Source organism: Delphinapterus leucas, chromosome 17 (assembly GCF_059928025.1).
Source record: "Delphinapterus leucas isolate spDelLeu-1000000601 "Yukka" chromosome 17, BTC_Dleu_Yukka2, whole genome shotgun sequence".
Classification (NCBI taxonomy): domain Eukaryota; kingdom Metazoa; phylum Chordata; class Mammalia; order Artiodactyla; family Monodontidae; genus Delphinapterus; species Delphinapterus leucas.
This window is the reverse complement of record NC_143145.1, coordinates 35,416,757-35,442,598: the sequence shown is the minus strand read 5'-3', so window position 1 is coordinate 35,442,598 and position 25,842 is coordinate 35,416,757. Positions and strand designations below refer to the sequence as shown.

Genomic DNA, 25,842 nt, shown 5'->3' with positions numbered 1-25,842 from the left:
CATTGGCCCCCATCATATGTACAAAAAAGTGCCCTCACTCAAATGAACAAATTACATGCAAAATATTAGTGATATCATTTAATATCCTAGAGCTCAATGCAGTCAAACCGCAATAAAAGTGGTTTTTATAGGTAAAAGTGATTTCATCTCTAAGATCTGAATGTTCAGAACTTTTTTTTTTACAAGTTCCATATACATGATACACAATTGCAGCCAACCACAAATTAAACACCATAAAAAAAGTTAAAATGAAAACACAGAACATACTTAATTTTTTATTTTGAAATTCCCTATTCCCTCTATACAAGAACCTTTGCTGAAACACTTTCCACAAAGGCAGCAGTGAATTTTCAGAACATTTTACATTTTTTCCCCTCAGCAAAAAGATAAATCACAGTGTAAATTATGTTGTTCTGCTGTCATCTTTGGCTGGGGTTAGACCCAGAAGTTGCTGACTAGCAAACCATTACAGTGAAATGTTGCTAGTGCTCCTCAGGCCTTTAAGCTACAAACTCAGCAAGGAATGTTTGCATTTAATCTCTTTAAGGTACCACCACAGGGTGTGACAGCATTAACTTTCATAAACTTTTATAGACAAATGGAAAAAAATCTACAAAATAAGCTAGTAATATTACACAGCAGTACACACTTTTTATACTCTACACAAAACCAAAATTCTTGGTCTTAATGGCGAGTAGCAATTTCTGTTTGAGAATCTGTTTAGAGGAATAGAGTGGGACGTAAAGTCGAGAAATGCAAGTATTTGCAGTAGGAAGATGTTGGTCATCTGGTGGTCTTATTGTGATGGAGGGCATAGGCTGAAATCCTTCTTCACTGGCTGGTAATGATGGACTTGATGTCCAAAAGTAAACCTAAACAGGAGTATAATAATTACAAGTTTGGCTTTTAAAAGATTAACATTCACCCCTTAACTCTGGCGATATATACATAGAGCCCCATTCTTGTGTTAAAACCTACGAAGGGGTATTATTTTGAACTGGGTTTTACATTTATTTCTTGTATTAAAAAGGAAAGGTTCAGGGTCAGAAGAGAAAAAAATGTCAGGTATGTAGAAAAGTGACTATGTTTCACTGCCTCAGTTTCTCATCTGTAACATGAGGCTATTGGACTAAATGCTCTCTAAGGGCCTTTCCAGTTGCTAAGTTCCACAGAGTATCCCTTAATGAGAATAAGGTACAAGGTCTCCAAAAAAGGTTCAAGATTCACAGAGGTTATCTAAGTTATTTTGTATTTTATCTACTAGCAAAACAACCCAGGGGCTTCCCTGGTGGCACAGTGGTTGAGAGTCCGCCTGCCGATGCAGGGGACACAGGTTCGTGCCCTGGTCCGGGAAGATCCCACATGCCGCGGAGCGGCTGGGCCCGTGAGCCATGGCCGCTGAGCCTGCGCATCCGGAGCCTGTGCTCCGCCACGGGAGAGGCCACAGCAGTGAGAGGCCCACATACCGCAAAAAAAAAAAAAACAAAAACCCAGTATTTTCAGTGGTCCATTGTGATACATAATAATTTTATAATAGTAATTAAGTGTTCGACAGCATCTACTGTACATCAAAATCCATGCAATAAGCCATTTTAACGTATCTGGGGTTTTTTTTAGATTTTTTTTTTTTTGGTGGTGGTGGGGGGGATGTGGACCATTTTTAAAGTCTTTATTGAATTTGTTACAATATTGCTTCTGCTTTATGTTTTGGTTTTTTGGCCCCGAGGTATGTGGGATCTTAGCTCCCCGACCAGGGATCGAATCCGCACCCCACACACTGGAAGGCAAAATCTTAACCACTGGACTGCCAGGGAAGTCCCAACATTGAGTTTTAAAATGCATCTAATTTGTGTAATATACCATAAATTACTTTTTCTTTAAATATGATAACCAAAGATATACTTTCCTGAAATATTTTCATTAATACATACCATTCCTCACTGACAGAGTCTCTTAAGGTAAAGCTTTTAAAATCTTGCATTTATAGTGTACAGCTAAACAGGCAAAATATATTCATTATCCCAGAATGACTAGGAAACCTAAACTATTTCCTGAAGCATAGTTTTGTGAGAAATCTCATCTAGAATTCTATAGAAGGAGGCAGGAAAAACCACCTCTGTGTCAGGGTCTCCAAAATCTTCAAAGAACTATAAAAGAGCTGGAAGGTACTGTAGAGGTAAAGCTGGCCCAATCTACTCATTTTACAGGTAAAAAACAAACTTAAAGTGTTTCTCCAAGGATAAATATGATTAACCAGACAGATGGACCTCAGAGAAGTTAGAGGAAGAGAAATAAATACCAGAGGACTTCTCAGAACTTTTACTAGTGACCTGTGACTCTCCAAGAGGGAAATAAACTATGTAGTCTTACCCCACAATCCTGGGACTAATAATTCAAGGGAAAACAGTTTAGGAAACGCTGTTATATTCTGTCCTTGAGACATATAAGGAAAAACCCAACAATATGTGAAGGATAACCTCCCAAAAGGGGAAGGGGAAGAGGAGGAGGTAAAAGACACCTTGGTATAACAGGAGTTTAAAGAGTAAAGCTCACAAATTAAAGCTACTGCTAAGACATTTTGAGGCCCCTACAGAGGGAAATTCTCTCTCATAAAAGACTGAATAGTTAACAGCTTTCTCTTCCAGTAGAAGGCAGAAATGCAGTGAGACTTAACTTGACCGACTGCACTGAGGATGTATTGGTTTTGCTCTGAATCCAAAGATTGACTCAAGAACCCTAATACGTTATCAGGTACTCCTAAAGCCAACAGGGACAGATATGGTATTAGCATTAGTAGGGACTTTGGGGTTGGTCCACAAGATCAGGAAAGTCAAAGTACATGGAATTATATGGAATCAACCTAGGGAGCAACCTAGGAAACTACCATATGGCTAAGCCAAGAACAAAACCCAGCTGACAGCTAGGACTGCTGGACAACCTGTCTTGCTATAGTGGAGAAATACTGGAAGGCTCTTGGGGCCATGTCAAGATGAAGGAATGCTAAATGCACGACCCCTTCCCCACAAAAAAAAAAAAAAAGTTACTGCCTGAATTACAGGTAAATTGGAAACAGCAAGTTTTGTGCTTTCATGCACAAGTAACTTATTTCTCCCTATCAAATGAAACTGGGGGATATATCTAGAAATTGGATCATTTTTATACATTCCATAAGAGGTCTGGTTTAGAATATTGAGAACTAAGGCTGCATCAACAGGGGAAATGTCACAGGGAACTATGAGGAATATGAATAGAAAGGATCTCGTGAGATTTTCTGGGTAAGGAATGTCCCTCAAATTTCTACAGGAAAGTCTAGACTGCCTTTCAAGGTTAATGGACAGGTTGACTTGGATATACTCAAGGTTGGACATAGGTTCCACAGACTTGACAGACTTTTCAATATAATCAAAGTTTATATCATCTAATTTATGATTCTAAGTTAATAATAAGTAATAAGATTAAAATCAGAGATGTAGTACTCATAATTAAGCTATTCTATTCATAGTATACAGAGCAATTAAGATACTATTCAAAAATTTTGCAAAGATTTGCTGCTAGGCAAAAAGATTAAGGATGTACAAAAGAGGCAAAAAGATTAAGGATGTACAATATAAGCACTATAGGGGAAAAAACATGTCTCAACAATAAGCTGGTACCTTCTGGGACTAAGGATGGCATTTTAATAGCTAAGATGTATTTCACTCTGCTTACAGTTTTACTCATACTTCTGTTCTAGAGTAAAGAAACAAAACTGCCTTTTATTTCTGACCTTCAATAATTTTCTTAGCCAAAATTAAAATGACCAACCATTACAAATTGAAAACAAAATGCCGTCATACATAGTATTTAAGGTTTTTACATTTTCTTCTACAAATCTTGTGAAACTTAACTTACAAGATCTTGTCGTTCTGTCATGCTCATCTTCTCTACAATTGACCAGAACCAACGCTTGAACTGCAAGAGCTTCTCAGCATTTTCTCCTACAAATGAATATAAATTCAATAAATATACTATATCAGTTGTAAAGCAATTATACTCCAATAAAGATGTTAAAAATATATACATATATACTATAACAGTTGTATTTTTAGAATATTACTTCTTATAAAAGTAGGTATAAAATTAAAATGGGGGGGCACTAACCCTAACAGAGGAAGTTAGGACCACTTACATAATGTGAAACCTCTAGAGTTCATTAATCAATCCTAATGACCAAGATGACCAAGACAAGAAAAATGAACCACCAGCCTCAAAAATCACATGACTTTAATTCCACCTGTAAGTCATGAGTTTTCTTATGATCTTAAACCAGTGCTTCTCAAAGTTTAATGAGTTCACAAATCCCTTGGATCGAGATCTTTTTAAAATGCAGACTCTCATTCACTAGGTATGGGGGAAGAAAGGGGAAAGGAACCAGAGATTCTGCATTTCTAAAAAGCTTCCAGATGATGCTGATGCTGATGATCTGAGGATCATACTTGGGAGTGTCTTTAGGTATTTTTTTTCCCGCTTCTAGGTTTCTGGTTTGTAAATAAGCCAAGTTCTTATCTCACAAGTATTGAAAATTATATTAATAAGTGGCACAAAAACTACTACACAATGATCTATACGTTGCCAAGCATGAGGGAAAAACAAGAAAATTTATCCAAATTTAACTTACTATAATTTGGCTGACGCTGTTTGCAAAGTATGAAAAATAAAGGGGAAAAAACTGGTATCTTCATGTATGCAATAATCTTGGACTAGAGTTATAGTAGTCCTCTCAGGAATTTCTTGGAGCTTCCAGTGTTTTATTGTGTAGTCACAGCTAAAAAGTCTATTCCTAGAATACGGGACTTGAAAAGGAAGGGTTGCAACAAATCAAGCACTAAAGATGAATGTTACTCTAGGATTATCACTACCTCTTGTTATTCTTTCTAGATTCTCCATGTGTTTGTGTGCTCTGATGTCTTTCTAAGTGTGCTTTGGATCCGTTCTACAAAGCAAACATCATGTAGTCAAATTCTTTAATTAGAGTTTAAGGAACATGAATAGGGAAAGGCCAACAGAACTGTCACATGGATTATTTTTTCTCAATTATTAATAGTATATAAAAGTACTTTTCACACAGTTGCTCACCAGGAATTTTTACTTGTATCATACTAAAACCATGCATTTGTTAAAACCTAGAAAAATTAAACAATAAAAGAATTAAGAATGACCTAATGCTATCATAGTTCAAACATATCTTAAAATATAAGCCCCTGTAAATATGTAAGAACCAGAAACTCAGAAAACTGACCAAATTATCTATGTAGTTTATTCCTTAAATAAACATTAAAAAAATTTCATACCTGATTCATCATTGAAAGAGGTGAAACTGATCAGCATTTGCACATTAACTTCACCACAGCCATTTACCAAAAGCCTAAAATCTTCTGCTGTTAAGTCTTCTAATGAATTTTTTGGAAGCACATCCAGCAGACCTTTCCTCATTGCCTAGAGGATTTCAAAAATAACCTGTTTATTACTATCAGTACTTTATTTTCTACATAGCATCATTATTGTTAAAGTCCAACATCTAATTTTAGCAGCCTAAGAATATTAAATAATTCTAAATAATACTAAAAAATTAAGTTCTATATTTTGAGTTTCTTATTAACAGATTCAAAAGAGTGGCAGAGGGAAAAAAGGGCTACAGGTTCAAAAGTGAAGGAGTACTGTTACATATCAGGAGTTAACAAAAATAATTTTTTAAATTATGTTAATAGCAAACAGGCTAGTCATTAAGAATAGCTTCAATCTGTCAAATGTGCTATCCTGTCAACATCCTAGGAAGAGTATGATAATGACAAAAACAAACATCCCTGACACAAACCCAAAATCTAGAAGCTTACTGAGAAATTACCATGTGCCAAGAACTGTTCTAAGCACCTTACATATGTTACTTCATTTAATCCTATCCTCATTTTGCAGAGGAGGGAACCAAGGCACAAAATAGTTAAGTAGTTTGCTAATGTCATACAGCTAGAGGGGGCTGCAGCCATGATTTGAACCCCGACAGTATGATTCCAGAGCCCACACAATTATTCCCAGCACAGGGATCAGAAACACTTCATAAACATTCTTCAACAGGAGAAAGAGCAGGCCTGATGTTGCTCTTTAGAAGAGTCTGATTGGAGGAATGGTCCTTGGTTTTTAGAATTTTCCTTACATTACTAACTGATGTGGCTATTTTGAATGCCTGGGACAATAAACCCTGCTGTACCAGCTTGCCTAGATTATTTGTGCAAAGAAGGTGATTTATGATGAACATGTGTTTTTCCTCTGGGGGTCTGAACTGCTTACAGGACTGGCCTCCAATAAAAACCCTGGGCACTGTGACTCTTAAGCAGGCTTCCCTAAACACAAACACTGCACATGCATTGCTGTAATTCACTGCTGGAGGAAGACGTATGTTCTTTGTGACAACTCATGCCCCCAGAGAGAGAACTTTGGAGCCTGTATCTGGATTCCTCCAGACTCTGTCTGATGTATTTTTTTCCCCTTGTGAGAGTCCTTTTGCTATAATAAACCATACCAATGAGTACAACTGCCTCCAAGTCCTAGGAGTCCTTCTAGTGAGTCACCAGAGGTATGGGTGGTTGCAGGACCCCCAAAACAGTAGTCATTTCAGTCCCACAAAGCATCCTTATCAAATCTCCTTTCGGATGATTACATGGTTTTTCCAAGTAGTTTTACCCAAAAGAAAGGTCTGGATTCATGTGTAATTTACATTTTATGTAAATTCATTTTGGTTTAAAATTTTTGACCTTTTATAAGCAAGCTGAATACACTGTGAGCTAGTTTAAAACACAGAAGACACACATAGCCTCATCAGATCAAGTAACATTTTCCAGAAAACACTTACATGTAATGGCTGTTCTGCAACTACCAACATTCTGTGTTCAGCATACTTCCGCACATACTCATACACGTTCTGAGGAGTGACTGGTATATTTACACCATTAGGAATAAGTTCCACCTGTGAAAAATTTAGCAGTGCCGTTTAAAAGCAATTTTGTCAAAGCAGTAATAAGTTAACAGTTCATAAAACAATTTCCTAAAAATTTTAAATCTAAAGACAATTCTGTATCTGACAAGTATCTAAGGGATGCATACATTCTAGGCCTAAGTAACTATAAACTCTTTGACCTCTCAGTCTGTCTCACTAACTCTCCATCCATTCATCTCTTTCTCTCCATCTCCTACTGTGTCTTTTCTCTCTCTGTGTGTGTGTGTGTGTCTCTTTCTTGGTCCCTATTTATCTAAATTGTTTTTCTATATGTCAAGCACAACAGACTAACCAAATTCTCCTGCCAGAATCAGAAAACCACACATTTGCTTTACCTGTCCTCCACCCTCTTCTTTACACAGGTCAATTGCAAATGCCAAATCCATCGCTGAGAAAACAGCATCAGCATCTGAACTCTGAGAAGCAAGTATTAGTTGCCGCAAACTCTCATACATCACAGGGTCAAAAAAAGCAAAATCATGCCAATTGACCTAAGAAAGTAATCATATGAAAATCAATTATGAAAGAAACATCTTAACTGAATTCATTAGTAAGCTGAAATCTATGATAAAGAATTTTATCTAATTTGAAGATTATTCTTTATCAGCTTATCTTCCACTGAATATAACTGATCTAAAGAGGTAAAATTTTAATAAGTCTTTGGCTCTGATAAATACATTTAATTTTCAAAGCATGAAAAATATGCATTTTTAAAAACTTTAAAACCAGGAGTATACTAGTTTTTTTTTTAAGTTGTAAAGTAATTTATTTGTAGAAACCAGCACTAATTATTGCAAAGTGATTATGCCGAGCAACTGGTCCTAAGCTAAATACACATCCTGTTTAGCCTTGACAATAATCATAAAATACAGATTATTAATTCCAGATGATAAATCTGATGTTAGAGGAATCCAGTAACTTGCTGAAGGTCACATCATTGGGTTAAACTTGAGTCTATTTGATTCCTTAATCTTTTCCATAAACCCTGTTAAAGGCTCAACATTTCTATGTTGCTGAGCTTTAAGTCCAGTTCTTTCTCTGCACAAGAACATTTTAGCTGGAACACTTTAAGAAGTCAATAGAGTCAGAGTTTAAAAAGAAAAAAAAAGAAGAGGAAAAAGTATGTATCATAGTATGATATGCTGTAATAATAGAAAATAATATTCACCAATGGGTTTGAGTAAAGAAAGTTATTAAGACCACAGCTTTAACAATGCTAATCATATCCAATGTGTGTTGTGCATCCCTAGAAGAGACTGTAAAATATTTTGTTGTTTTGTGATTATAATTAGTATTATGCATTAATTTAAAGGATGTCGTTTCTCTCCCCCAACCCCCTGTCGTAAAGGAATGTACCAGCTGTCAAACTATCAAAACACATAAAGAAAATAACCTAATTCTGTCACCCAGAGATAATTATCAAGCATACTATGCTATATTTTCTTACATCCTTTTGTCCCTCTAGCCACCTACATCTTGTGTATATTTTTGAAACTGGGAATGCTCTTTTCAATACAATACTACTTCTATTGCCACTACTTGCTAGAACTTACTGAGCACTATGTGCCAGGCGCTATACTGTTTTCTTTACCATTTTATAAATGGGGAAATATGCCATAAATGTCAAGGGATTTGTCTGCAACAGGATCCAGGTCTGTCAAACCCTCCAAACCCACCTGTGTGTCACCCATTCTTCTATGCTCTCTCCTCCATGTATTCAGATTTTCCCCATGCCATTAAATGTTTGAAAATGATTTATAATGGCTATAATGCTTTAAAATTTAACATAATTTAATGCTATATATATAATTATTTTATGAAACAAATTTTTTGCAATGTAAAAGCAGTTAGGTTCATTAAAATCACTTACTTTCCTACCAAGCAACACTTTAATCACATGTCTATTCAATGTGATAGGACATAGTTCATTCTGTAACAGACACAGTCCAAGAATCCTAAAAATAAAAAACAAGCAAATAGTATTTAAATTCAAAAATAACTCCAGAACACATAACGCCCCACACATATATAATATACATAAAATATGTTGAGAAATTTTTATAGTAGAACATATACACATTTTACAAACTAATATATTTTAGAAAGTCTCATAAACTGAAATTTAAAAAAATTCAAATTCAAGATTATTTTACCTGCCAATGTTTCTGAAACAATTCAACCTTGCTTCTGTGTTTTTGCCAGGCCTTGGAGTATAAAATCCTCTTTTTCCAGGTTGGTAAAACAAAGGGGCATTGTCATCACCATCATCTGTGTCATCTAAATCCATATCTACTACACTTCGACTAGAACCATGACGCTTTCTGTTTTCCTAATAATAGAGTATCAGAGATTAAGACCCAAGATTGATTTTATTTATTTGTTTGTTTATATTTTAGTATATGTGTCTACAAGAAAAGGATTATTTTTTATTAAAAAATGCCATTATAACTCTCTTTAAAATTAACAATAATAATAATCCAGATACCCCCTCCAAAAAAAATAACAGTAATATTTTTGACATTACCCAAGATTGATTTTTAACAGCAAAACATATGAACTGGTTCTCTAAATTACTTAAATGTAAAGTTTGATAGGTAAAGCCACATGCATATTTAAATGTAAATAAACTTTAACTCATTCTTTCAGAATTGTGATATACAAAGCTTGTGCCTGTTAACTTCTCTATCCATTTGAGTAAAACTATTTAATGAAAATCTGGTAGCTTCTTTCACCTTGATTCCTTAAATATATTTTCCTCGGATATAGAATTCTGGATCGACAATTCTAAAAGCACTTTAAGGATGATGCTCTCTGTTGTCTTCTGGCCTTCGCAGTTTCTGATAAGAAATCCACTGCCTTTCAAATCACTGTTTATCTATATGTAAGGCACTATTCTTTGCTTCCTTATTAGTTTTACAGCAGCTTGATGATGCATCTAGACACAGTTTTCTTTCAGTTTATCCTTTTTAGGGTTCACTGACCTCCTTGAATCTATAAATCTATGTCTTGCATCAAATTTGGGAAGTTTTCAGCTATTATTTCTTCAAATATTTTCCTGTAACAATCTCGTTCTCCTCTTCTGGGTACTCCAGTGACATGCATGTTTGATATGGTCCAACAGGTCTCTGAAAACTGTTGTTTGTTTGACATCTTTTCTCCTTCTATTCTTCAGAAGGGATAATTTCTATCTATCTTCAAACTGACTGATGAATTTTCCTCTGTCATCTTTGTTCTGCTATTGACCTATTCAGTGAATTTTTTCTTTCATACATTGTACTTCCTAAAATTTTCCCTTGGTTCTCTAGTTTCTATTTCTGAACCTCTACCTTTCCATTCATTTGTGTTTATTTACCTTTATCTCACAGAACATGAGATAATGTCTTTGATAATTCAAACAAGTGGGTCATCTCAAGGCTAGTATCTATTGGTTCTCTTGCCAGGAGAATTAGTGAGTCTCTGTTGGTTCTTTGTATGCTGAATAATTCTGGAGTGTATCCTGGACATTTTGAATACTAAGTTGTAAAACTCAGGGTCTTGTTAAAATGACATGGAGAATGTTGATGTTTTTTGGCTTTGGTAGGCAATAACCTGGTTACGTTCAGCTTGGAAGTGTCATCTTCTGTGTGCAGTGGTTCCATTACCAATTAAGTTTTCAAAGCCTTTTAATTATACTATTGGGTCTGCCCCGCATATGCACCATATGGGATGGTCTGGGACTTGGACAGTGATTTATACTATAGTTTATTTCTTAAAGCATGTACTACCTTCCAGTTAAGACGGAGTAATGGGGACCAGTTTTACTCTCCTGCCTGAAACAACGCTTCAAAATAACAGTTTTTCAAATTTTGACTTCCCTCCTATCGGTGTGCTGTTGTTTACTTTTCAGAATCCTCAAGCAGTTCCTTTTTGTATTTTGTCCAGAGTCTTTAGTTGTAGTCAGTGAAAGAGATAAGATTATATCTTGGCTGGCACTGAAATTCTCAGGTAGCTTACAAATTGAAATGCATCATGCACTTTAAAAAAGCCTTCTTACTGCTATACCATATGTCACATTTTCTCTGGATCTCTGCTGCTTACTGGAGGAAGGAGACCTAGGAATCCACAGGACTACTCTCCTTCTCTGATATTAATTAATGACATCTCTATGACATCTCTAATTTAAGCTTAATTCAGCCTGTGCTCAAGTGGAGGCAGCCAGTGAGTGGGGTTACACTGAACCCTAACTCAACCAGTCTTGATTCTGTATATGACACCTTTATTCTAATCTTTGCTTTTTCCTCTACTGTAATCAAGCATTTTACTTACAAAGACATAATTTCTTTGTAAATATGCTTTCCTTTCCCTTCTGTAATTTAAATTCCAAGTGCTTATTATTAGCACATGTACAAAACATCCCTTACCTGTACCTTTTCTGAGGAGTCTAATAACCCAAGATCCAGGATACTATCAGCTCCATTTTCCCTAAAAACAAACAAACAACTTTCACATTTCAGATAACTGAAATTCTAGAATTTAGTGTAGAGAAAACCACACGCATTTAAACTTGTAAGAATATATAAATACATTTAAGTTTTGAAGTAAAAAAACATCTAGGACACTTACTAGTCTTAATGCAGTTCTAGGAACAAAAGTGTCAATAATATACACAAAAACACAGGATGCTACATGTATGATGCAAGACAATGAACTAAAGGCTACCTGATTTAAGACAAAATAAATGCAGTCTTCATAGGGGAACTGAAACTTGAGCTCAGGGGAAGCATTGTAAAAGAACAGAAAAATGTTCAGAAAGCAACCACAATAGGAATCAAATGCTCTAGGGTATTTAATTATTCTAGAATACTAATAAATCCACTGTTCAATCCATAAAGCCAGGTGAAAGCAGTCAATATTATATTCTTGCATTTCAATAGAAAACACTTCTAAATTAGCAACCCTTACATATATTTACAAATATCTTTTTTATCAAAAACACACATTATTTGCAACTAATGGGCTAAGCTATATCAGTGTGTATTGATACTTCCAGAAACAGGGAAGAGGAATAAAGACATAGTACATGAAAGTCAAGAGAAGAAAAATAGTAGTAACAGCAAAGAAAATAAACTTCTAGCAATAGTCTTCGGCTTGGACCATTCAAAGGCTCTGAGACAGGTAAATAGCTGGAAGTAAGTGGCTATTTAGTTTCAGGGCTTAGCCTACCCGCTTATCCATCTCTAGGACTATATCTAATCTAAGTTCCTCATTCAATATCATGACTAGGAGAAAAATAAACAGACATTTTCATCTAAAATAACACTTCAAAGCCTTAAACTGGATATTAGAGTAGCCCCAGTAGGGCACAGATTAAGTATGGCATATCTTCCTGTCACTTTTACCTGTCACCTGGGGAAAGGAAGGATAAGTAATTTAACTGTTAGATATTTTTAAGTTTCATATTAAAACAAATATACTACACAATAGAAAGCAAAAACTTGCATAATTTTTAAGATAAATCAGGAGGTCTAAAAGAAATTTCATGTTTATTGCAAGGACCTCAGGGATTACACCCAATTCCTTGAGGTATTTGGCCTCTGCCATTAGGGGTATTCACGTGGAGAATGAGATGTACTTCTTTATAAGTTAGTTTCTAAATAAGGTTCGTAAAAAATCTTCAGAACCTAAAGTGACTGCTAAAATTCTGCCCTTCTAATACATGTGAAGTCAGCTGTCTCACTCATGGATTTTAAGCCATCTCTTAAAAAGCCATTTAAAGTCTTGTACTATTTAGTATAAATTTTAAGATATGGTGACAGCCACATCCTAAAAATAAAGTAGCTGATGTTTAAACTAAAATGTCTTCCCAATTGTATACATTACCGTCCATGTGCAATAATGAGTTCCATGGCTTCATCCACTCTTGCTCTCAGAGAATCTTCACTTGCTAGAAGAAGAAGCAGCTGAGCTGGGGATAATTCCAACAGCATGCCAGTGATTTTACTTGCAAATGCCTGTAAATGACAAACAAATGTTATTTGCCTCTACTCTCTGAAACCTCTTGTCTAAATCAGCAATCTTTTATCAGAAAAAAGAAAAAAGAAGAAGAAAATGTAAGAAACTTGGGTAACAAATAGGAAAAAAAAATTCTGAACCAGTAACAGATTTTATTAAATTGGAAGCTTAATTATAGAAAACTTTGGTAGGGAATTAAATAGTCTATGCACTAGCAGTCTTATTAAAGCTAGTTTAATATTGGGTGACAAGCCTTTTTTAAAGGTTTTTGATACCCATGAGTAAACATAAAAATACTCAATTTTCATTTTTTTCCCTTCCTCATCAGAGACCTGGAAACATTTTTTTCATTTAGTGTAGCAAAAAGGAGGTAAGAAGTGAAGGAGGGAGAAGGAGAAAGAAAAAGATGCCTATATTTAAGGCTAAGGATTCACTGAAATATAATTGGTTGACTCTTGTTTTACTATTCTTTTGCTATAACATGTACATAGTTATGTATAAAGACAAAAAAACACAACTAGGTTATGTTTCATATTCCATGAAAGAAACCTCTGACAGAATATTCAAAATAAAATCTTCCTGTCATACGTATCCAGAGTAACGTACATATAGCGGATTCACTTCATTGTACAGCAGAAACTAACACAACACCGTAAAGCAATTTTACTCCAAAAAAAAATAAAAAAGAGTAAAGTACACTATTTGCAATGTGTTCTAGCTGCAAAGTAACAATAATTTGTACAAATAAGGGTACAAATAAATACAATGAACAGATAATTCCTTAGCACACAAGGAAATTACTAGGTAGAATGCCAACCTGGCATAGGTAGTAAAAACATCAAGCTATATATAATTACTCTCCAGTAAGTCCTGCTTCTTTCCCTCCCTAAGCTTCCTTTTTATTGCAGTCCTCAACCACATGGCTTTCCAGTAGCTGGCAACTTTTCTTAACTGAAAACCAAAAAGGGCACAGCCAGTTAAGAGGTAGCTAAGTACACCATACATACTGGTTGCATTGCTTGTACACGGGGATAAAGTCTCTCTCCGAGCGCCTGACGATGTGCTGGCAGAGGATCAGGATCATCACTAGGATTTCCTTCAGAGGCTGGTCTGAAGGGCCTAGTGTCGATGGAAAGCTGTCTTCTAAAATCCCTGAAAGATGAACAAAGCTATTATGACTTCATTCCCTTGTCTGCAAAATGAAAATATCAGTGCAACTAGTAACAAAGTTGGAAAACCAGAGCATACAGTTAGCTCCCGTTATGGTACTAGGGTAGAAGAATGCCTAAAGAATGATGGTGGGGAAATAAAGATTATCTAGATTTTGGCACTCGAAAATCCATAAATCTGCAATGCATAGGTTAATTTGATTCTAAGGGAACAGGACCTTAAAATACCAAAAATCAAAAGTCCACCCACATTTACTGGAAATTTTAGTCAAAAGTAAAATGCTACCCATCCTAACAAACACATGAAAAATTACAGGTTTAAATAACACAATTGCCACAATTAAAATTTTAAAACAAATTTAGGAAAGCATGATATGAAGTTAATAAAAATTTCAAAAAATTAGGAACTTGAGTGGGATAAATAAAAAGCCAATATAATTTCAACTGCCTCTGGGTTTTTAAAGCAGAATATTTTAATAACAGTTGGTTAGACTTTTTTAGTTACAATACATATATCCAATTATTAAAACTTTCATTTTCTAAAAGTCCATAACTGAGACTCTTATTTACAGGCCTACCTCCAATTCATCCAGAAAGATGGTACTCAATAAAAGACACAAAATCATCTCACCTATCCCGATCTCTCCGAGAACCTGCTCGCAAGCCACTACTCCTCCTCATCTCCCTTTCTCTCTCTCTTTCCCGATCCCTCTCTCCTCTGTTCCTTAATCTCTGCATTAAACCTGGAAAAAAATATGAAATGCACTTTGTTTAGATGAATGTAAATGCAGCTACTTTAAATGTTAAAGTCAATGTGAGGACATGAGACAAACATAATAAGAACATGACAACTGTAGATCATCTTCCTTATCATCTGTGTAAGTGCCTTTCTCTCACTCTCCGTATGGTTTTGAGGGTTGGGGGTGATTCTGTAGAATGAACCTGGTAGGTAATAAATGTTCACTCAGTATTTGTTTAATGAATTTATCCCCTTGTCATGTCAAAGCTGTAAAATAATATGTAGCAACTGGGGCTATGTTAGTTCCACCATAAATAATGCTGAGATTTCTTACATATTTGAATATCTTCTGTATTCTTAGTTTTTGGCATTAAAGGCATTATAGCCACCCAGCTATTATTATTCTTAAAACCTTAAGCATAAACCAGGGTATGGTTTCCTAAAGAGTAAGCAGAAAAGTTATTTCTGAAACGTCATGACTTCCCAGGTTTCCTCATTCACACTTGACAATTTCTTTTTATTATAGGACTATAGAAATTCAAATGGTGAAACTAATGATGAAAGGCTGAGGTACTCTCCCCATCTTTTCATCCTCAATTCTTTCCAGAGCTCATTCAGCTTTTTTCCAGACCTCAGTCAGCTTTTATGGTGCCAGTTTACAGAACCCCAGTAAGATACAGCTACAGCCTAGGTAAAACACAGGATTTTGTTAGTAACTCCTCCCTCAATTACTACATCCATCCACCTACAAGACTGACGATCTTCTGCCCCTACCTTACATGAACCCCCAGTTTCAACCTTTTGTAGTTTTCACACATTTTTAATATGCTAATTGTAATCCTGAAAATTAGGTAAGAATCCTAACCCCAAAGTGCTGATCCTCAAGGAGGCAAAGCTTACACCAGGATGTTAATACAGAAAACCTTCTTACCAAAAAACAAAGTCTTGCTAAATTAAACAGTGAAGTTGGTGACACAGCCAACTTACATTTGGTTGCAAGCTCCATCTCATTGGAGACTGGAGCGACTCTGCAAATTATACTTTGAAAAGTACTGTTCTAGACAATAGCATTTTCTTCTAAGTATCTCTACTTATTAAATACAGGGATTGGGGGAATCCTGCAGTTTGCTCTTTGAATTTTTATATTACCATAGATCTTAAACCTCCCACTACCCAGACATTGTAATTTGAGATGAAAAAAAATAGTACAATCACAACCATTTATGGAAATAAGTGTGGCAGTAAAAGAGCAAACTGGTAAATTGTCAATTATAGTAGTTTAAACACGATTAAATCATTAATCTAGAATAAAATGGTATAAAAGTGTAAATATACATTAACGTTCTCCCACTGTAAACATATATAACCGTGATTATCATTGTTTCCATTAAACAAGGAAAGAATCTGTATGTGCTTGTTGCCTGTAGAGTACTTACTTGTATGAGTGCCTTTGTTGGCATTTTGGATACAATCTAGATTTGGCAGTTTTTCATTGGACAAAAATGCTTGTGCAATGGCTGTATAAAAACTTCGTGCTACACCACTGCCCTCTCCTGGTTCATCCTTAAATGTAACTTTCACCCTATGTACAGCCATAGGTGTAGTAGCACATCTTCGACCAAAGTGATTGTTAAGTTGCCTCATGGTCTGCTGAATAAGAAGATCTCGATCCCGATCAACCTATTAAAACACAACAAAAAGTAGTAAATTCAGTGTTGGAAACCATCTTGAAATTTTTCTATGTAAAATCTGAAAATCTAATTTTAGCTTTTCCTTGACAGCTGAAATAGCTACGAAGTATTTGGGTTCTCAAAAGCTTATATTCCAAATAACACTCTCATACAAGAATATCTTACATTAAATCAGGAAAATGGAATTTAACTCAATTATAACATTTTCTTAAAAGGTCTACCAATTTGGTAATATAGCAGGATAAACTGCAAGTAGATCAAAGTGTAAATTTTTTTTTTTTAATAGTGAATCCTAGGGAAAAAAATCATAGGATATTCCTTTGGTGGCAGAATACCATAGCAAAGTAAAAGAAAAATGACAAACGGGAAAAAACATTTGCACCTTCTATTACCGACAAAGATTCATGTGTAGTGTATATATACACCTAGCGTTTCTAAAAAAATTGAGGAAAAAACACTTTAATAGGAAAAATGGGCAAGAAATGTCAACAAACAGTTCCCAGAAAAAGAAGCAGCCATAATATATGAAATGTATGAAACAAAGTTTAACTTTGCTCATAGTAAGAGAAATACAAATTTAAACTATATTGCCTATCAGATTGGCAAAAATCTAAAAATCTGACAACAAACTGCTGGCAAGACTTTGGAAAATCAGGCCTTCTTGTGTTCATGTTGAAAGTGCAAATATATACAGACATTATGTAGAGGTATTTGCCAATATTTGACGAAATTACATATACACATGCCCTTTGACCCATGTCTATCTATCTATCTCAAAGACACGCTAGCCAAATAGAGAAACACACATAAGGCTATTATTCATCACATATCTATTTGTAACAGCAAAAGACTGGAAACAAACCCAAATGTCTATAAATAGGAAACCGGATGAAAAAAATTGATACAGCCATAAAATGGCGCTAACACTAGGTAGCTGGAAAAAAAGAAGGCAGAACATCTCTCTATATATAGAGCCATGGCTTTCTCTCTAGGATATACTGTTAACTGGGAAAAGCAAGATGGAGTAAAATGTATAATAGCATGTTCAGGGTGGGAGTGGGGGAGAGAGATGCGTAATGAATACACACAGGATTATATATTTTTTGAAAGGTGGGAGGGAAGTAAGCTAAAAACAAGAACAAAAAAAACACCAAAAACCCGAAAGGGGGCAGGGGGAATACAAAGTAAAAGAGACAGGAATGGAAATTAGATTTCTCTGAATACAACCTTCTTCTATAGAGTTGACCTTGCAACTGTAGATATTTTACATTAACTATGAAACAAAGTCAAAAAAAGGAGAGAGCAATCCCTAAAAAGTGAAAGCAAAATGAACTGAAAGGCCCTAATTGTGTGGGGATGAGATGGTAGGTAGCAAAACCACACAAAAGGAATTATTTCAAGTGACTTTAAACAATGTAGTTTGACTGTACATCTCCAACTGGATATGCTCTAAGAACAAAAACTGCAAATAAATCTTGGGCTATTTTCAATAATCATTTTGTTGGTAGTGGTGTTGATGTTATGATTCTAAGACTATTGTATGCATGCTGTGGGATAAAAGCAAATGAGTAATTTTATCAGTGTTGCTGGGAAGCTGGATATCATTCAGTTCAGAAGAAAGGAAGTAAAGACTGAAAGGTGAAAATAAAACAAACTTGTGGTCCTAAATCTTGAATTTGAATTAGGAGTATCAGTATGAACTCATGAAATAATTTTCTTCTTCCTTTTTTAAAGGAGCATTTCCTACTAAAAGGCCTAGAAACAATGACACACCCAACAGGCAGTGAGCAACCTAGAGCCCAGATTATAATCTCAAAATACAATTTCCTGCTAAAAGGAAGCAGGGCTTCTTGAAGAAATGGCTGATTTAAGGTCTGTGACAGAAAATAACAGAAAATGAGACATATCAAAACGTAAGGAAGTTGTCAAAGATTGGACTCTCGCTAGCCACAGAAAAGATAATTTGAGCATCAATGAAATGAAGCACATCCAAACAGTTTTAATCCATGTATTCATGATACTTAAACGAACAAACCCATTGCTCATCATTACAGGATGTTAGGAAACCAACTGCCAGAGATAGCCATTACTCTAAATTTGATGATTACCATTTATTTTCTTTAAATTTTTAATTACATAGTATATATCCCCTAAACAAAATTGTTATTTGTTTTTAAATTTTATATAAATAGCACACTGTATGTACAGGATTAGAAAATCTAAATACCTTTACCTCTAGTGATAAATCTCTTGACTGCTGATTTCTCAGTTTTTCCATTTCTCTACGGAATTTTGATTCTTTTACCTCGAAACCACCCAATTCAGTTAGGATCTTAAAAAAAACAACAACAAAACAAATGCATGACAGAATTATCCTCTGAAATATGTTCTTATCAGGCAGAATAGAATGTAAAGTGCTCAAAATACATACTGATCCAGGTTCTGCTCCAACATCTTCCATGAATACCCTGCCGAACAGTTCTAAAGAAAGGCGCCAACGTCCTAGCAGCATATCATGGGAAATGACCATTCCCATGAAGCTACATTGTGGCCTGTAAGAAGTTTAAGGGGAGAGGGGGAAGCAGTTTAGGCAACTCTAAAAAATTCCTGGGTTTTGGTCAATAACAGTAATTACTTGGTCTTTTAATATTCTGAGATCTTAAGTAATTCAAAACCACATCCTCTCTAATGGAGAACTTTTCTATAGCTACTCGTTCCTTGGAGAACTTCTTAATTTTACTCCATTATTCCTTCTGTCCTTTACGTAAGGATACATCCCCAGGCTGGCTTCCATCTTCATCTTTAGTTTTACCTCCTCTCCTTAAAGTCCAGTGTCTGTCTCCACTAGATGATTCCCAGACCCCTCTTTAGTTCACAATGGACCAGAATTTCATTGTGTGAAATATATCCACTTCAATCCTACTCAGCATGGTGAAACTGAATATGGCCTCTTCACCACAGTGACAATGCCTCCTGATTTCTTTCAATAGTACCACCTATTTTCCTACTGCACGGACTTGAACAGATTTTAATTTATTCTTCCCTTGGTCCCTCCAGAGTGATCAAGTCCTTCATAAGTTTTCTTTTCCTAACCATGGTTTCCTTTTCATCCCCAAAGGCAATATTCTACTTCAGCCCCCTTTTTAACAACTAGCCAGAAGGAATAATAGCTTGTCTCTCTACCTCTAATTCTTCTCTCCTTCAATCTATCTGCTTCTACACATTCGAACCATCTCAGCTCAAATCATATTGTCTCTAGGAAGCTTGGGCCATCCCAGTCCCTAATTCTTCCTTGCCTTTTATGGTTGTTAGACTGTGTACACAAGATGTATACAGTTTCCTAAACTAGTTTAACTCCTCCTAAGCAAACCAAAAAGAAAAAAAAAAATCTGACATTACATAACCAAAAATCATACAGCATAAAGCAGACACTCAACAAATCATTAGGTGATCAGCCATACTGAGTCACAGTATATACTAGGCAAATTTTTACTGGGAAAGCAAAGAACCTACCACTTGCAAGAGATTTACTAAATGTGAACCTGGCAAAGGAGTGAGCCCAAACAAATGTGAAAGTCACAAATCTATAAAGCTCTTTTTTTCACATGTTCCCCTCCCATAGCTGAGCTCCTGCTAACAAGTGTATAATTGGCAATTTGACATGGATATAGACTTTAACTCAGTACTGAACGTTAAAAACAGAGTCAGAATTTCTTCAGTAAAAGGAGGAGAAAATCAGAATGCCAATCAATCACAAAACAGTCACAAAAAAACAAAATCCAGAAAACTCTTAAATTTCTGATTATAAATTAGGAAAACACAAATAATATTTCATCCTATTATTTATATACAAAGAAAATTATAAATTTTCTAAATAAAAACTCCTACAAAAATTATAATAGCCATAAAGTAATAACACAGAAAAACTATCTTCACTTAGCAAGTACCTGAAAGATGTAAGAGGTGGCCCTTCACTTTCAGTCAGTCCTATTTCTGCGAGTAAACTGCTTTTCAGTTGTGCAGCAAGATCGTGAGCAGATGGCCCTGGTTTTGAACTCTCAGCTTCTTCTGGCACCACATTCTGTTCTTCCCCTTCCTTTTTTTGCCGATTTTGCATGTTTGTTACATTTTTCAAATTGGCAGCATAAGACATTTTAGTTGGAAGAACCTATGAATTTTTACATTTAAATGTTAGATATTAAAAAACAAACTGACTAGATTTCCTTTTCAACTTACTAATACTCCACAGAGATCACATGGCAGTTAAATAATTCCCTTCTGGCACTTCAACTACAAAGATGCAATCTATTTCTTGTCTATCTGATTCCCATGGATGAGCACCAATTCCAGTGCATTTACCAGAGCAGCCTCAGAGAACTTTCCAAGGTATCTTTATAATATCTATGGTTACTTAAGTGTCTTATGTGCATAAAATTCTCCTTTATCACTTAGATAATAAAGAAAATTCTATTCAAGTACATGTCTTCTATATGCCCACTCTTAAATGGTGTTATTACTTTTTCACTGGAGAAACAGTATAGTATAATTTCAGGCTCTCAAATCAGACTTTCATCTAAAAACTAGATCTGTCATTTCACTAGTTGTATTATAACAACAGACATTCCCACGTGAAATTTATGTAATCTCTCCAAGCCTTATCCATAAAATCAGGATAATAATGTTTTCTACCCAACATGGTTGTGAAGATTAATTGAGACAGTGCCCAGGAGATAGAATTATCTAACAAATGTTAGGTATCATCATTAATATTACTTTATTCCCATTCTAGACTCAAAAAGAAAAGTTACAAGCCAATATTATATATGCTCATATGTATAAAAATTTTAAATATTCAGCAGAATTACAACAATCAACTCCGGAACAGGCAAACACAGCAAGTTAGTCTCAAAGCAGACTAATGACAGTACTGGAATTCCTTTAATTATGTTATAAGGCAAGAATTTCTGATACGTCTGTTATTTGGGTAAACACAATATTCTGAATGCATTTCCAAAAAACTAGACGCTGGGATAAGTGTTCAACTCACAAATAATATATTGCGAAGATTTTTACTATCTTACCTCAAGGCAGTTTCTATCCACTGTAACTTCCATTAAGCATTTTCCACTGCTGGCAGATGAAGAATAAAGACCCTGACTTGGACGGCCAAAAAGATCCTCCTTTCTAGCATTTGGCTGGAATTTTAATAAAAATATTACAGTTACATTGAACACTTTAAAAAAGTAAATTCAACTAAAAAGAAACCTTAAGCCTAGTTTATGTGAATCACCTGCAACAGATGTGGCTGATCAGCCAAGGGGATGGCTTCAGCTAGAGGCACTTCAAATGGATTTGGGGGTATACACCCAAGGAACGTCATGGAGTCGGAGCGTCGGAAAAATGGATGGTTTTGGCCAGTTTCTGCGGGAAGAGAGTCATCATCCTTATCATTCAAAGTAGCACCTAAACATAAAGAGATAAAATGTTTTTTTAAAAAATTAATTATTGGGGAAGGGTAAAAGGATCTACATCTGCTCAATCCAAAATTCTTGTTATCTCTTTATAAAATTTTAATGCCACTCAAAACAAGTTGATAGTCCAAAATTTTGATAATATTTTAAAGTGGTAATTCAAAATATTGGTTTAAAATGGTTACAATGATAAATTTCATTTATGTGTATTTTAACACAACAAAAACTTGCAAAAAATATTAGCAGTAACAAATACTGTTCCATTTTGTATTGGACAGACACTACCCACATCCACCTCTTCTCTCTCTAGAGATTTAGACCTGAATATAGCTAGTTTCCTGAGCATGTTCAGGACCTGGCTCACTGATGACTCCACAAAAGGGGCTAAAATTTGAGCATCTGCTTACTTTTAAGTTCTGATTCCTCTATATAAGAAGATAAACAGAGAAATGTCTGGGCAACTCATGCATCCCAACAAGAAATCAGCACACCAGCACCAACTCCCATTAATGGAATAAAACTTTTGTCAGTGCTTACAGTATGCTGTGAAAATAGCAGTGAGCTATGGCTGGGTTCTCAAAAAATAGCAGTTAAAGTTAAGTTGTCTTTCCCAGGCCTGAATAAAGTACTACATGATAATAAGAAACAGGCAAGCAGACTATTTGACCCCACTAGAAAAGTATTTTAATTCTACTTGAAATTATACCTGAAAGCTACAAATAAGAGTGTAGAAAATCCCCAAATTTCTTGAATTTGGAATATTTTCTCTCTTTTTTATTGCATTAACTGTTGAGTTTTGATGAAATAGGGAGTTATAACTGGTATTTTCCATTTTCTTGACTCAGTCTATTTTGCATCAGTATTAGCAAAAGTTCTGCTAAGACTTTATTCAAATGTACGTAGTACCAACACACTTAAGAATAAAGGTAAACATAAAACTAAGAGAAATGCAAAGGAGAGATACAAAGTCAAAATAGAAAAAATATTAACTGTTGAAAAAGTTTATAATATTTCTTTAACTCATCCTTATTTATGAAGTAATTAATGCAAGGATATATAAGGAAAAATGGACAGAAAATGCAAGAAACGGGACATAGAGAAGAAAAGAGAAATTCCCACCCAGACAGAAAATAATGAAGTTAAAAAGCTTGAAGGGGAAATACTGAGGCAGCCATTTCTTGAAGTAGATTAGCAGATTTTCTGTACACTAACTTTGATTGGTGTCATCATCATTTTCATGTTCTGAATCTTCATTATCAATACCCAGTTCCAAGAGTTCTCGTGTCCTTTAAAAAGACAAGTGAGTCATTTTACATGAAGTATTTTGTGCTGTATGAACAGGAGCAAAGGTGATGCAAAAAATACTGAAAAGGTTAGTTTAGTATCTAACCAATTTCAAACACTGGGATAAAGTTTCAGACTCTGGGAATGGTAGACTAATCAGCCAAATGTACAACAACTACAAAATAGGTTCAACAGAAGCAAAAGGCTAATCACACCAAGAAATAGTGAGTGCTTACACAAACTCTAATAGAAAACATGATAAAACAATCAGGACAAACTACCTCCAGCATAAAGCTTAACTGGATTCTTAGGTTTCATGTGTTAAGTGAGGAGTAGCTATGGAGAGTGGCTGGATGGACTCAAGCCCACCTGCCCACATGAAATGTTCCTGTTTGCAATGTTCTCCTTACTCCAAAAATCAGACAATGTACTAATGGAGACCACAGCAAGTATTTCTTAAAACAATCTCATGGCAAGTATGGCTACCTTTTGCGTTCCAGCTGAGGTGTATCCAATGTTGTCTGCTGATTCATTGCTTTAATCCAATATATAAGGGCTTGAAAAACATATGCCACATGCTTCAATGAGCAAACATCCAAAACTGGAAGAACATCAGAATGCTCATCATTATGAGACCGCATTAAAGACAGAGCATAATTTAGGAAGTCGCCTCGAGCAGACATCATTCCTTGACGGGCACTAAGCAATGTGGCACGTCTGTAGGAGTAAAAAGAAATGAAGATGTTTACAAAAAGAACACAAATGTGAAATGTACCACTGTTATAAATATGCAAAATTAGGAACTGAGACTATCCATAAATAAAAACTCATTACGCCTGGGCTCTGCCTTAGAAATATAACCATTGTATATTATTTACAGTACTGTATACATTTATAAAGGAAAGAAATTCCAGCGTCCTCTGGATTGGCAGAAGGTACTCCTTCCCCAGAGACAGTGGTTCTCAAACTTCAGTGTCCACCAAAATTACCTGGAGGGCTTGTTGGACGCACCTCTATGGGTTCAGTAAGAATGGGTTAGGGTAGGACCCAAAATTTATATTTCTAACAAGCTCTTAGGTGATCTTGATGCTGCTATTCTGGGAACCACACTTTGAGAACCTAAAAGTGTGCCTAAAATGACACCAAAGGCACAAGCAACAGAAGAAAATAAAGAGCACTGGACTTTACCCAAATTAAAAAACCTATGTCCTTCAAAGAACACCTTCAAGAAAATGAAAAGACAATCCACAGAATGGGGCACAATTTCTGCAAATCCTGTATCTGAAAGGAAGTTGTATCCAGACTATATAAAGAACTCATAAAATTCAATAATAAAAACAGAGGCCAATTAAAATGTATAAAACATCTAAACAGACATTTCTCCAAAGATACACAAATGGCCAATAAGCACGTGAAAAGATGCTCATCAGCCATTACAGAAATGTAAATCAAAACCACAACGAGAAACCACTTCATACCCACTAGGATGGCTATAATCCAAAAGACATATAATAACAGGTGTTGGCAAGGATGTGGAGAAATTAGAAACTTTATACTCTGCTATTGGGAATGTAAAATGGTGCAGTCACACTGGAAAACAGTCTGGCAGTTCCTCAAAAGGTTAAAGAGAGTTACCATGTGATCCAGCAATTCTACAATTAGATATATACCCAAGATAATTGAAAACACATTATCTACACAAAAAACTGTACACAATCTGTTCACAGCAGCATTATTCATAATAGTCAAAAGGTGTAAACAACCCAAATGTCCATCAACTTATGAGTGGAAAAACAAAATGTGACATGGAATACTAGGAAATAATGTATTGATACATGCTAAACATGGATGAACCTTAAAACCATTATGCTAGGTAAAAGAAACCACATATTGAATGATTCCATTACATGAAATGTCCAGAATAGGCAAATCTATAGAGACAGAGAGTAAATCAGTGGTTGCTTAGCTTAGGATTAGAAAGTAGGGGAAAACGGGAGGTGACTGCTAATAGGTATGGGGCTTCTTGTGGAAACGAATAAAACATTCTAATACTAATTGTGATGATGGTTGCACAGCATACTCAAAACTATGGAACGGTATACTTTAAATGGGTGAACTGTATGGTATGTGAACTACATCTCAATAAAGCTATTCTATTAGAGTGAGAGTGGGAGCAACACAGAAAAGGGAACCCTATCACCAATGAAAATCTATTATCAGAAATCTGTGTTCTTTGGCGTAGTGACTAGCCTAATGAAGACAAGACCTGTGTCTATTGGTGGAGCAGGCTTCCTAGGACAGGAAAGCTGCTGCCCCTCAAGTCTTTATCTCTAATCCAGGTCTTTTTGCCAAGCATTCAATTTTGCATACTAAACATTTCCACTAAATCCTCTCCCAGTTCTCAACATGTTCAAAAGCAGGTATGTCCACTCTACTCCTCTAGATTTTTCTTTTAATTTTTGTATTA

General features: G+C 35.3%; 1 protein-coding gene across 2 annotated transcripts in view; it reads right to left on the bottom strand.

Moving 5' to 3' along the window:
* Window positions 1-243: 243 nt before the first annotated feature.
* Window positions 244-25,842, bottom strand: part of UBR5 (ubiquitin protein ligase E3 component n-recognin 5) — a 141,348-nt gene continuing 115,749 nt past the window's right edge. Inside the window, exons 41-59 of one of the 2 annotated variants that reach the window (XM_089898843.1) lie at window positions 23,862-24,092; window positions 23,304-23,377; window positions 21,911-22,083; window positions 21,702-21,815; window positions 20,568-20,788; window positions 19,052-19,172; window positions 18,848-18,952; window positions 16,366-16,609; window positions 14,822-14,933; window positions 14,029-14,173; window positions 12,890-13,020; window positions 11,431-11,491; window positions 9,184-9,359; window positions 8,901-8,985; window positions 7,366-7,521; window positions 6,887-7,000; window positions 5,331-5,475; window positions 3,892-3,977; window positions 244-872 (exon numbers count right to left, since the gene is read on the bottom strand). In XM_089898843.1, coding sequence (XP_089754969.1) covers window positions 660-872; window positions 3,892-3,977; window positions 5,331-5,475; window positions 6,887-7,000; window positions 7,366-7,521; window positions 8,901-8,985; window positions 9,184-9,359; window positions 11,431-11,491; window positions 12,890-13,020; window positions 14,029-14,173; window positions 14,822-14,933; window positions 16,366-16,609; window positions 18,848-18,952; window positions 19,052-19,172; window positions 20,568-20,788; window positions 21,702-21,815; window positions 21,911-22,083; window positions 23,304-23,377; window positions 23,862-24,092 — 2,707 coding nt within the window. In that variant the 3' untranslated portion in view covers window positions 244-659. The remainder of the gene's footprint in view (window positions 873-3,891; window positions 3,978-5,330; window positions 5,476-6,886; window positions 7,001-7,365; window positions 7,522-8,900; window positions 8,986-9,183; window positions 9,360-11,430; window positions 11,492-12,889; window positions 13,021-14,028; window positions 14,174-14,821; window positions 14,934-16,365; window positions 16,610-18,847; window positions 18,953-19,051; window positions 19,173-20,567; window positions 20,789-21,701; window positions 21,816-21,910; window positions 22,084-23,303; window positions 23,378-23,861; window positions 24,093-25,842) is intronic. The other variant, XM_022584666.3, reaches the window with a different exon arrangement.